At 50.2% G+C, this 13,537-nt stretch overlaps 1 protein-coding gene across 1 annotated transcript; it reads left to right on the top strand.

The window, feature by feature from the left end:
* Positions 1–227: 227 nt before the first annotated feature.
* Positions 228–2,382, top strand: GSX1 (GS homeobox 1). Its single transcript, XM_062614970.1, has 2 exons — positions 228–912; positions 1,355–2,382. The coding sequence occupies exons 1-2, from the start codon at positions 423–425 to the stop codon at positions 1,708–1,710; spliced, it is 846 nt and encodes a 281-aa protein (XP_062470954.1). The 5' UTR covers positions 228–422; the 3' UTR covers positions 1,711–2,382.
* The last annotated feature ends 11,155 nt before the right edge of the window (positions 2,383–13,537 follow it).

The raw sequence follows: 13,537 nt of genomic DNA, 5'->3' as shown, positions 1-13,537 counted from the left end.
GGCCGGCAGCGGGCGCGGTAATGGGGACGAAGAGGAGGCAGAGGGCGGCGGGACCGGGGGGCCGACCTGGTGCCACAGGTGGGAACAGCGCTTGGGGATTGGCAGGGGAAGCCGGGGCCGGCAGAGTCCGCGGCTGCAGCCGGCAAAATAAACAAGAGGGAGCGGGCTGAAAGCTGGGCTGAAAGCGAAAGAGAGCGATAAAGAGAAAGAAAAGAATATTAAATCGCGAGAGAATGAGAAAATAACCCCGCCAAAGGGAGAGGAGGGGAGAGGCCGCCTGCTACGGCGTGGGTGGGGTCGACAAGAATAGAGTACATTATGCAGTTCATTTAGTTAACAAGGGAAATAATGAGGGAGCGTGCGGCGTGAATGCCAAGAGAAGAGGCACAGAAGCCTATTGAGCGCCCCGGCGTCGCCATCACATGGCGCGGGCGCTATTTAAGGAGGGCGGGCGGGCGCCTTTCAGCACCACTCGGGTTGGCCAGCGGCGCTGCGCGGGCTCTGCGCGGGCTCTGCGCGGGGCCATGCCGCGCTCCTTCCTGGTGGACTCGCTGGTGCTGCGGGAGGCGGGCGAGAAGAAGGGGGAGGGCAGCCCCCCGCCGCCGCTCTTCCCCTACGCCGTGCACCCCTCGCACCCGCTGCCTGGGCTGCCGGCTGGAGCTTGCCACGCTCGCAAGGCCGGGCTGCTCTGCGTGTGCCCGCTCTGTGTTACCGCCTCCCAGCTGCACCCGCCGCCGCCCGCCATCCCCCTCATCAAGGCCTCCTTCCCCCCCTTCGGCTCCCAGTACTGCCACTCGCCCCTGGCCCGCCAGCAGCACTCCGTCTCCGCTGTCAGCGTCGGGCATGCACCAGCGCTCTACCAGGGCGCCTACCCGCTGCCCGACCCCCGGCAGTTCCACTGCATCTCCGTGGGTAAGGGGGGCATGAGTGGGGAGGGAAAGGGGGGCACGGCTGCATGCTAACAGTGGCCTCTGCGAGGAGGTGATGGGATCCCGGGGGATGTGGGGAGGCAGGACCCTGCCGAGAGCGCATAGGACTGGGAGTCCGTGCCCAGCGCCAGCAGGCTGGACGGGGAGCCCCGTCACCTCTCTCTGCTGGTGTCCCGGGGGATGCGCAGGGGAAGCCCAGCGGCTGCCCGCCAAGCCTCCTACACAGGCAGCGGGAACAGGGAAGGCGATCCTGTGATCTCGGGCTCCAGCCTGGCAGCCGCTTGCCGGGTCACCGGCCCCGGTGGGAAAGGTCGCAGCCCCACGGAGCGGGCGGGAGGGGACTCAGCGGGGACCGGGGGGTGTTCAACGTGGCTGGGCGGGGTGCGGCGGGTCCGCTGGTCCTGACGGTGCTTTCCGCTCCGCAGACAGCACGTCCAGCCAGCTGCCCAGCAGCAAGCGGATGCGCACCGCCTTCACCAGCACGCAGCTCCTCGAGCTGGAGAGGGAGTTCGCCTCCAACATGTACCTCTCCCGGCTGCGACGAATCGAGATCGCCACCTACCTGAACCTCTCCGAGAAGCAGGTGAAGATCTGGTTCCAGAACCGACGGGTCAAGCACAAGAAAGAAGGCAAAAGCAGCTCCCACCGGGGAGGGGGGGGCGGCCACAGCTGCAAATGCTCGTCCCTGTCCACCACCAAGTGCTCGGAGGACGACGAGGACTTGCGCATGTCTCCGTCCTCCTCGGGGAAGGACGACAGAGGCCTAGCAGTCACCCCCTAACCCCCAGCATGCCCACCCGGCTCCCCAGGAACTGTGGCCAGAGCAGGAGGGGTAGTCCTGCCTGCTCCGGTGCTGGCCTGAAGCGGAAGGATTTTATACCTTTTTGCATAATTGTGTAATTTGCGAAGGACTTCCTCGCCTTTCTAGAACCCCAGTCCATGGGGGCGGGTGTCCGTGCGCCCTGTTGTAAATAAACTGCTCCCTCGGACCCCAGACATCCCCCAGTAGTGCTGTCTCACTTGTGTCCCGCAGGCGCACCCCGGGGGCTCCTAGCAGACTACCCCGCACACCGAGGCAGGCGCGGATGCTGTGCGGCGGCAGGCGGTGCGGACCGCCTGAAGGGAGGCTGTCCTAGGAGCCTTCCGGGAGCCCAGCAGTGCCCGAAAACTGGCGAACGGGGAGGGTCGGGGGCTCTTTGGGGTTTATCTTTACTCTCTTTTTTATTTTTTTGTAAATTTTTCTTTCCAAAATTGTTCTCGGTTTTGTTTTCCATTTCTCCGCTGCCGGGCGTGCAGCTGTGGTTGTATCGTTCCGTGCCGCTCCCTTCACCCCGGGAGATATTTATTTATTTATTTATGTGCAGATAAACGACGATGGCGATGATAATAATTATGATGATAAATAACAATAATAAAATCTCGTTTGTGGTTTATTTCCTTCTCTTCATGCAGAAAGCAGCCGCTCCGTGTCCGCGGGCGGGCGCTGGGAGTACCGTCTCTCTCCATCCCTTCTCCGCCGTTGCTCGGCACCGGGACTAGCCCGCCCCGGCGAGCGCGGGTGGCTCTTTTCCTGGCAGTGCTAAAGGTATGGGACACGGGGGACCCCTGTCCCTTTCCCGTGGGTTCTCCAGGTCCTCCCCGCGATGCTAGATGTCGGGCTGGTGACCGGCTCGGCTCAACACCTTTCCCTTCCTATCCCATTCGCACGTCTGCCGAAGAGAGATGCATCACATGCATACATCTATACGTACGCTATAGCTGAAGCTCCGGCTGGCAACTGGGCTCCGCTTCTCTCTCCAGGTGCCCACTGCCACTACCCTGGAAGGACGGCCTCGGCCTTCCGCCTACCCGTCGGTGACGGGGCCGGCCCTGCTGGGCTTCCACCTCCACGGCCACAGAGTTCCGGCAGCCCCGCTCCAGCCCCGTAGCTCCCCACAGAGCTTTTTTGTCGGGGAAGCGGAGCGCCCGTTTTTACGCGCTGCTTCTCTCACTTGCCCGGCCGAGATCCCCGGCTGAAAAGCAGCCAGCGTGTCCCGCAGTCCCCGGGGTGCCAAACGGGGGAGCGTGACTGCTGTGCCGGACCCGCATTTGCCACCCAAGGGGGCCGGACAGCAGGGACCCCGCGTTTAAGCGACGCTCACGCACTTTGTGCAGCGACCCTCGGCCTCCCGGGGACGCGCTCACCGGTGGCCTGCAGCCGCCATCCCTACTTCGCGAGTCCATGCCTCGGGTCTCCCCGGGGGCCGCAAAGCTGGTTTTGTGCCCTGCAGCCTTGGGGAATGTGCTTGGATCCCTGGGGTGCCATCCGTTCCTACTCTCACCGGGACGGGACCTGCTTTTCATGCCGTAACAGCTGCGAAATAACCGAGGCTACCAGGAAGAGCCAGGAACAGAGATGCCATCCCTCCTGCGAAATAGCCTTGGAGAAGGTCCACTCAGCTCTGCACACGGGCTGAGCTCGGTGTGGGGAGCTGTGGGTTTGGGATCCCGATCACAGAGGGTGCAGAAGAGCTGGTAAAATTGATATTTGCCGGGACAGCCTCAAGTCCTGACCGCGAATCAAACGTGTCATGCTCTGTCCTTCCCAGGTCCCTGCAGCTCTTCGTGTTGCTGTGGGGCCAGGACATCTGCAATCTCCTACAGCTCCATCCTGCGGGGAAGTGGAAAGCAGGACCCTGCAGACCCCGGTGCACCATGGATCTTTCTGGACACCCCAGGATGATGGGGAGGGTGAGAGGGCTGGAGACATGGCAGTGCAGGACCTGCACAAGGCAGTACCCATATGCTCCTGTGAGTGTCCTGAGCTGTGTTCCCTGTCTGGAAAACACAAGGGCTTGGTGACACTAGGCAGGTGCTGCACTATCAAGATGGGGACACATGGATAAAACATTTGGGCTGCTCATCTTGGTGGCCTGCCTTCACCCACTGCCTCCTGTGATACTTAGACCTCTGGCTTCACCCTCCCCACTTCCTCCTCCAGTGTCTTTCCAACATCACCCAGCACGGCTGGGCAAGCTAGTGATTAGGACACTCTGTGGGCAGCATCTTTCTGGTTCCTTTTCCCATGGCTGTTGAGGATGAACTTGGCAGGTGAGAGACCAAAATCTGACCTTGCTACATGAGTCAGTCAGTCTCACCTAGGTGCTTGGACCTGTGATGTTTCCTGTGTGTCCTTCCTTCCCCAGTGGTCCAGTTCCAACAAGAAAGACTCTTCAGGGGACCCTAATGGGCTCAGCAGGACCCTGCAAACTCTCCATCCCTCACCTCCCTTCCTGCCCACATTTACTAGACTTATTTTGAAAAGCCATTGCAAAACAGAGACAGAAACAGCCTAAAGTGCTTTTACCAAGGAGTCAGGCATCCTGTTTAACAGGGCACTGGTACTTAAGTCAATGAGTATCCACAGAAGCAAGTATGTGTGCTCCCTGTGCCTGTTGAGCAGCAACCGGCACCGGGGTGTGAGGAACAGTAGCACTGGGCATTCGAGTGTTGCTATTGAAGTGCCATTGTGGCAGTTGTGTAAGAACTTTTGACACCCTTGTCTGCCTGCGCATTCCCACCATTTCTTCTGTCCTTCATGATATAAACAAAAATGTGCTCCTCCTGCTCCTCTTCTGGGGCTGACTGGATACAATAGGGATGATGAGGCAGTGGCACTGCCCCCCCAGCTTGCTCCTTACCTGCTTCAAAACCTGGGCAGCAAAATGCAGGCGCCTGGGGAACAAACACATTTTGTCCTGCGTGGCTGAAGCTGATAGGCTGCTTCTGGGAGCAGCTAGAAGATAAATTCCCTAGCACATCCTCACTGCAGGCACAGTGGCTGTGGGCTGCAAGGAAGGATCTTGCAGTGATGTTGTCCCAGGGGGTGCATGTATTACAGAGGGTGTGTGCACACATGTGTATGTATCCTTTCTGGACAGGGTTTGTCAGCCAGACAATTTGAGGCTAGTCCTCAGCCCTAAAAGATACCTCATATATGTAAAGTAGCAAAGAGAATTCCCCCATATGGTATAATTTTGTCTGAATAGCAGTAGAGTGTCACAATGGATGCCTCCAACAAGACAGTATTAATATTCTTCGATGCACACTGGCCTCTGCTGCAGACCCTGTGTACGTTGCAAAGCCCAGTGGGGCTCTCAATGCACTTGACAGTCATTATGCCACATCCACATGCAGAGATAATCCCTCCTTAGTTGGGCATTTTTCTAATTTAGTGAGAAATCATTACAGCAAATGTTCGGAGTGTCATTTTCAAGGGCTCCGGGGTTGGGCAAATTAAAGTCATTTTGCTGTGGGAAGAGCGTGGGCACCTCTGCTAAAGCAAGTGTCAAAACACACCAATTTGCAACTTTCTTTCTCTAGCCATTTTGATAGCAGTTTTCCAAAAGTTACTTAAGCATTTTGCCATCTAAAATGCCCCGTCTCTTCTGATTGTGACAGGAACCACATTTGCAAATCCACAAAACAAGTTTGAATATCTTCCAGCATACTTTTTTGACCATATTTCTACCTAGAAGTTCAATAATTTATGCCTAACATGCAGAAAGGAACCTCTTTGCATGCTATTGAGGCTTGAAAGACTGTGTCCCAAAGGAAAGGTGGATCTCCTGACAGTGTGAAAGAGGATGATGCTGGTGTTTGGGGCTCCCTTTTCCAGCCATTGACATTGCTGAACATGAGTGTCCCACACTCCATCCCATCATTTACACAGCCACTCTTCCTTCACCAGCCCAGGCACTAAATGTGAATATGAGGTATGATAAGTACTTGGAAAAAAAACAAAGTTTTGGAACAAAGAATCTTTAACACTAAACACCTGTGTACTTACATTTATCATAATATTCATTTCCACTACTTGGCTTTCATATTTCTTTTTTGGATTTTTATCCTTAGATCTCATTTCATTCCAAACAAAGGCTGCATCAAATAGATTTACAGTTGAAATAATGTGTTGTTGCTCTTAACCAAAAACCTAATATTATCAACCTAGAAATCTCATAATTCAGTTTATATACTGTTAATGTATTTACACAGTGCCAGCTCTAAGTTAGTCCAATGGATCTAGAACAATGTTTGGAGTAAACAGACTGTTTCTGCCTCGAAATAGCACTACATTAGGGGTAGCCAAGTGTTTATTTCAATCCTGTTTACTTGGAATGAATCTTACCTGTGAATTTATTGGGATAACAAGGCTTCATTTTTAATCCTTAAGTTCCTGAGAGAGGCTATGAAATTTGATTCTGTAATGACAATATCATTTTGTCTGTGAATGTGATTACTTTAAAATACAGATAGGTGTTAGCTAAAGACCCTAAATAAAATGCTTTTGTATGATATTCCTAATGATTTGAAGATGTACATCAACAGCAGCTATCTCTCAATTACATTAATTTTGAAAATGTTTTTGCTATGAGCAGAAAGTACCCATTTATCAGGATGTAATTATGCAAGATCAGGAGATCTCCTAGGATACTGACACTGATGATGACAGCAAATGGCTGGGCCTGTTGCTTAATGTGGCTGTAGCTAGACAGGAGTGACTGCATGGTGCTGGGCAGCTAACTGCTCTGGAAGTACCCCATATATAACCAATATATACTCTAATATATGTATACTATTAAAAAAAAACACAAAAAAAAAACTAAAAAAAACCCCTAAATGTAATTATAACAATGAATATAAACAGGAAAAAAAAAAAAAGAAAAAATCCATTCTAAATTTGCTATATTCCCTTCCTCATTCTCCAGGATAAGACCTCAAGATCATTTAGTTCCAACCCCCTTGCCATGGGCAGGGACACCTCACACTAGACTATTTTGCCCAAGGCTCTGTCCAACCTGGCCTTGAACACTGCCAGGGACAGAGCATTTACTACTTCTTTGTGCAACCCATTCCAGTGCCTCACCACCCTCACAGTAACGAACGTCTTCCTTATATCTAACCTGAACTTCCCCCGTTTAATTTTGAACCCATTACCCCCATTCTATCACTACAGTCCCTGATAAAGAGTCCCTCTTTGGCATCTAGGTTGTGCTGGAACTTCACTGACTTGGGTCAGCTTCTCTCCATGCTCACAAAAGCCTACCTTGCTTGAACGGGGACACAGCACACCGTGTGATCATGCTGCTTCACTGCAGAGCAATACTTGGATTGGATTCTGTGCTGGTTCCCGCAAGTATTCGATTTGCAATGCTGGAAAACACACCAAGGCTTGTTATGGATGTTACATACCCAAACGAGGAGCTGAGTTTTCAATTAACAATGTAAATAACCAGGGGCAGCACCTGGAGAGTGCAGATACCTCACCAGATTACTATTTCTCTGTCATTGATTTTTGCTTGTGTAGTTTATCAGCTAAAATAATCCCGGGTTTTGTCTTTTAGAGCTACTAACAACTGACTTTTTGGTATTTGCTTTTTGGTTGTTTTTTTTTTTTTTTTTTTTTTTTAGCTTCACCCTTTTCGTGATTTAAGCCCAGCTCTGCACACCCATCTACAGGTCTCCCAGCTTGCACAGCCAAGCTGACCCCCCTGTCATGATTATTCTCTCCTCTTCTATTACTCTGTCTTGTCTCACTTCTCCATGTCTCTATTTTCTGTCCTGTATCACCCACTTAAAGTCAAGCACATGCTTAAATACTCTGCCAGAATGAGACCTAGATTTTCTTATGTTGTTTTCAACCCTCTGTTTGATAAATGCTCCCCTCTGTTTCCCCAGAACATATATCCATATATGCATATATGTCCAGGGGGACATATATCCAGTTCTTATGTTTAATTTGTTACAGAGTTTAGGTTACACTTTATATGAAACATGCTACCAAAAGTGAAGCTCCCTTCTCCTTTCTCTTCCTTTCTTTCTCTTTAGTTAAGCATACGTGCAAAGAAATCTTTCAACGCGTTTGCAGAGCCAGAATACAGTAGAGTGGCACAAAGCATTCTGGATATTGCTATGCAAATGACATGCCAAGAATGTTTAGACTGTACCTTGAAGCAGTAAACAAGTTGATTGTCATGGTGTCATGGTAACTAGAGCTGGATCCGCTTTGACGAAAAGGTCCCAACCTTGTTTTTCATTATTATTGCTAAAGCAACTCAGTGGTCCAAAGCTCATCACCCTGTTGGTCCTCTGGAGAGCCAGAGGTACAAGAAATGGCCTCATGTATCAGAACACCATTTATAATAAAACAATGAGCTACCCTGACACACAACTTCAGGTCACTGAGGGTATTCAAACATACACAGATCTGAGCTGGGAGATGCTGTCAATGCCACAGGGTTTTGCCATTGCTGTCCCACTGGTGTAATTACAATCTGCAGAGGTGATATTTAGGACTAATAAAATTCAGGTTTTTAAACTGAACTGCTCCCATCTCACAGAAGCATGGAACGGTGGATGCTGGAGAAGGCAGTAGGGTTCTTCTGTGAGCAGCATCTATCTCTATGTGGGTCTGAAGGACCAAGACCTCAGACTGCTGTTGTATTGCATCTTGTATTGCCCACTTAATGCATGATTTCTTGCCAAGCAGAGCCATGACCATTTCCCTGGTTTTGACTCAGCCATCCTTCCCTGGGTAGCAGGAAAGCTCTCTAACACCACAGAAGAATCACACTGATGAATTAGATATTACACAGCTGTTTTCCTAACCTTGTAACTCAGGGACAAACTATTCTAGGCTCTGACGAGCCATCTCACTTACCAAAGTAAATGCATTCCTAGAAATTGTTCATGAAGATTCATTTTCTCCCTCTGCAAACAGAAGATGCGTTCTCCAACCAAACCAGCAGCTGTCTTGTTCTACAAAATAAACTTACTAGAGTTTCCTAGATGGCAAATGGCAATATAAACTCAAGACTTAAAAAGTCTCTTTACACCAAACACTCAAAAACTACCTTTTTTTTAAGAGCTGTGTACTTAATGGTAAGTGCCAGTTGATCTCAGTTCATCAATTTAATGGACTTCAAGAGCAATCATAGAGCTGCTGTGCCAGCCTAATACAAACCATAGGGTCTGAGCCAGGACTCAGATTGCTGTCGCTCTCTGTTAGTTCTTCAAACCAGCACTGTCTCCAAACAGCAGAAGCAGAAGAGCAGCTATACTTTGGCTCAAGCCAAAGGTCCATCCTGACTCTGGCAGTGGGGGAATGCAGAGGTCTAGGGATGACTACTGCAACAGGAATGATGTACATGATATTTCTCCCAGCCTCCATTTGCAGCTCATGTAACTTCTGAGTTTTTCAATGAAACCTCAATGAAAACATCATCTGTGACTGTGTCCTGTACACTGGAACCTGTGTAACCTTTCAGCACTTTTCAGCACCCATAAAATGTCCAGTCTGTATGGTTTCAGCAGAAACTCACTGTGTCAGTAAGAGGATGGGAATCCTCCCACTAACTGTAGGGCATACCTTCTGGTCAGATTAGCACTTAGTAGAACAAAATTACATAGTATAGAAGGGTGAACTAGATGTTTCCTGAGCTGGAGGGTTTCTTCGGACCCTTTGGAAAAGATCTGTTATGATTCCTAGCAGATTGAAAGATACGATAGACCAACTAGGCTGGAAAATGCAACTGAGCAGCCCATAAATTCATGACCTGCCTGTCCTTTAAATATCTAGAGTCACACTGACTCTTATCATGGCTTTGCAAGCAATTGTGCTGGCAGCAGTTGGCAAGGTCAGGAACTCAAAATCTAGAATCAGTTGGAGAGTATCTGATGAACTAAAATATGAATCTCTCAAAGGAAGATGAAATGGCGAAGAGCCAAACTCAAGGAAGCTGGCTAAGATATGGGAGTGTTTCCTTTACTGCCCACTTGTCAAGGAAGTGTTCAGAAGCAGTGGGGAGAAGTGGCCATTCCCTCTTGACCTGCTGAGCACAGCCACAGCACTGCCTGTCAAAGCACACAGCAAAATCCAGCAGCACAGGGGCAGCCTCCAACCCATCTCGGAGGTACATGAATGGTTGAATCCATGTTGGAAGGTACTTAAAAAAGAACTTCTCACATCACAGGGCACACAAGGAGAGCCCTTCATATGCTGAGAAGTGCGTGAACAGCAGTGCAGCAATCCTTTGGAGGAACGGTATGGCCCGGCACAAGCAATCCAGGAGGTTCGTCGATTGTGTGGAAGACGATTTCCTTCTGCAAGTAATAGAGGAGCTGACAAGGAGAGGTGCCATGCTTGACCTCGTGCTCACCAACAGGGAAGGGCTCGTTGGAAATGTGACACTCCAGGGCAACCTTGGATGAAGCGATCACGAGATGGTTGAATTTGAGATCCTCAGGACAGTGAGAAGAGCGTGCAGCAAGCTCACTGCCCTGGACTTCAAGAGAGCAGACTTTGGCCTCTTCAGCAACCTGCTTCATAAGGTTCCATGGGATATAGCCCTAGAGGGCAGGGAGGCCCAAAACTGTTGGTTGATATTCGAGGATCACCTGCTACAAGCTCAGGAGTGTTGCATCCCAACTAGAAGAAAGTACAGCTGGAGGGCTAGGAGATCTCCTTGGATGGATAAGGAGATGCTGAGGAAAATTTGAAGGAAAAAAGAGGCTTATAAAAGGTGGAAGCAAGGACAGGCAGCCTGGAAAAAATACAGGGAAGCTAGGGACCAGGTTAGGAAAGCTAAGGCCCAGTTAGTATTAAACTTGGCTAGGGATGTGAAAGATAACAGGAAGGGATTCTATAGGTATGTAGCAAACAGAAGACAGACTAGGAATAACGTGGGCCCTTTCTGGAAGCTATCAGGAGAACTGGCTGCCCTGGTTTGGAGAAGGCTGAGGTTCTGAATGACTTCTTCGCCTCGGTCTTCACTGGCAAAGGCTCTGACCACATCACCCAAGTCTTGGAAGGCAGACACAGGGACTGTGAGAATGAAGATCTTGGGCCCACTGTAGGAGAGGATCTGGTTCGAGACCATCTTAAGAACCTGAACATGCCCAGATTCATGGGACCTGATGAAATCCACCCACGGGTCCTGAAGGAGCTGGTGAATGAAGTTGTTAAGCCACTGTCCATCATATTTGAAAAATCCTGGCAGTCAGGTGAAGTTCCTGACAACTGGAAAAAGGGAAATATAACCCCCATTTTCAACAAGGGGAAAATGGATGACCCGGGGAATTACAGACCAGTCAGTCTCACCTCTGTGCCTGGCAAAATCTTGGAGCAGATTCTCCTGGAAGGCATGTTAAGGCACATGAAAAACAACAAGGTGCTTGGTGACAGCCAGCGTGGCTTCACTAAGGGGAAATCCTGCCTGACCAATTTGGTGGCCTCCTATGATGAGGCTATGGAAGTGATGGACAGGGGTAGAGCAGTTGATGTCATCTACCTGGACTTGTGCAAAGCATTCGACACTGTCCCACATGACATCCTTGTCTCTAAATTGGAGAGACATCAGTTTGATGGATGGACCACTCAGTGGATAAAGAACTGGCTGGCTGGATGGCCGCACACAAAGAGTTGTGGTCAATGGCTCAATGTCCGGCTGGAGACCAGTAACGAGTGGTGTCCCTCAGGAGTTGCTTTTGGGACCGTTCTTGTTAAACATCTTTGTTGGTGACGTGGACAGTGGGATTGAGTGCGCCCTCAGCAAGTTTGCCAATGACACCAGGCTGTGTGGTTTGGTTGATACCCTGGAGGGAGGGAATGCCATCCAGAGGGGCCTTGACACGCTTGTGAGGTGGGCTGATGCCAACCTTATGAAGTTTAACCATGCCAAGTGCAAGGTCCTACACCTGGGTCGGAGCAATCCCAGGCACAGCTACAGGTTGGGCAGAGAAGAGATTCAGAGCAGCCCTGTGGAGAAGGACTTGGGGGTGTTGGTTGATGAGAAAATGAACATGAGATGGCTTCAGTGTGTGCTCGCAGCCCAGAAAGCCAACCGTATCCTGGGCTGCATCAAAAGGAGCATGACCAGCAGGTCAAAGGAGGTGATCCTGCCCCTCTACTCTGCTCCCATGAGACCTCACCTGGAGTATTGTGTGCAGTTCTGGTGTCCTCAACATAAAAAGGACATGGAACTGTTGGAACAAGCCCAGAGAAGGGCTACAAGGATGATCAGGGGACTGAAGCACCTCCCCTGTGAAGATAGGCTGAGAAAGTTGGGGCTGTTCATCCTGGAGAAGAGAAGGCTGCGTGGAGACCTCAGAGCAGCCTTCCAGTATCTGAAGGGGGCCTATAGGGATGCTGGGGAGGGACTCCTCATTAGGGACTGTAGTGACAGGACAAGGGGTAACGGGTTAAAACTTAAACAGGGGAAGTTTAGATTGGATATAAGGAGGAAGTTCTGTACTGTAAGGGTGGTGAAGCACTGGAATGGGTTGCCCAGGAAAGCTGTGAATTCTCCATCCCTGGTGGTGTTCAAGGCCAGGTTGGACCGAGCCTTGGGTATCATGTTTTAGTGTGAGGTGTCCCTGCCCATGGCAGGGGGGTTGGAACTAGATGATCTTAAGGTCCTTTCCACCCCTAACTATTCTATGATTCTATAATTCTAAACCTTTCTCACATTGCCCAAGGCCTTGCCTGCTATGTGCTGGGCTCTTTTCTGTGTTTGTGTTGGCTTGAGGTGCTACATCCCACAGTCCCATGATGTCTTGTTACCTGAAGTGACTTGCAGTGCTCTGTCTGAGCCACTCACGTGCAACTCCCTAACTCAGGGCATCGATGAGAAGATGGGAATCCTCCCACCAGTGCAGGACCTGCACCGAAAATGTACCACAGCTACTTGCACAGATTTCCCTTCCAGAATCAGAGCAGGAGCAAGCCCTGTATGGTAGGAGTTGTTGCCTGCTGCAGGACATGTCTCAGTTCAGCCAGCTGAATCAGTCCCTGGGAAGTATGAGCACCCTGTATGAGTAAATTAAACCCTAACCTAGGAAGGGGGTGGAAGTGATTTACCAAAATCATCTAAACCCGCTAGTGAGGGTAACTCAAGTGCTGTCAGGGACCAGGTGCTTACATACGATTAACTGACTGCAAAATATCATCTCTGGCACCTTAGATTCCAAAGTCTAGCAAAGCATCGTACAATCTTCAGAAACTTATTACATGGAAAGGCCTCGTTCCTTGCTGAAACACTGCTTTTCCTGAAGCAGAATTTGAACACTCTTTTATCTGCCAAGTGCAGTTTTGGATGGTTCAGCAAACAGAGTGATTGAAGCTGTGCTCAGCAGGGCTGAGGTAGACACCAGCACCCAGATCAAATGCAGAGAGAGATGAAGGGTAATATGTCCCCTTCACTGCACACTCCAGGCTACTCAGTGGAGCTGTGGGACCAATTCTCTTGGAGATGTGGCTTCAGCCACAAACTCTGTTTACACACTAGCATCACAAATGTGTGGAACAGAAGTCAGCAGCTAATCCTAAAAAGTGCTCTTGGGTTGCTCATCCATGATCTGAGCCGACTGAAATGCAGGGTGGTGTTTGTGCTCATATGATACTTCCCCATGGATATGTCACACACTGAGATTTGAAGATCCCTTTGGCCAGCTCCTTCTTTAAACCTGCAATCAGTGCATCTGCAGGGGGAGAGAACATTTTGGCTTTTAAGATGCCCTTAAAGCACATTCCAACTGGCAGAAGTTCTCATTTATGAGTAGCACTCAGACTT

This window comes from Pezoporus occidentalis, unplaced genomic scaffold (assembly GCF_034315485.1).
Source record: "Pezoporus occidentalis ecotype Australia unplaced genomic scaffold, CSIRO_AGI_Poc_V1 ctg18, whole genome shotgun sequence".
NCBI lineage: Eukaryota > Metazoa > Chordata > Aves > Psittaciformes > Psittacidae > Pezoporus > Pezoporus occidentalis.
This window is presented reverse-complemented; position numbering and strand designations above follow the sequence as displayed.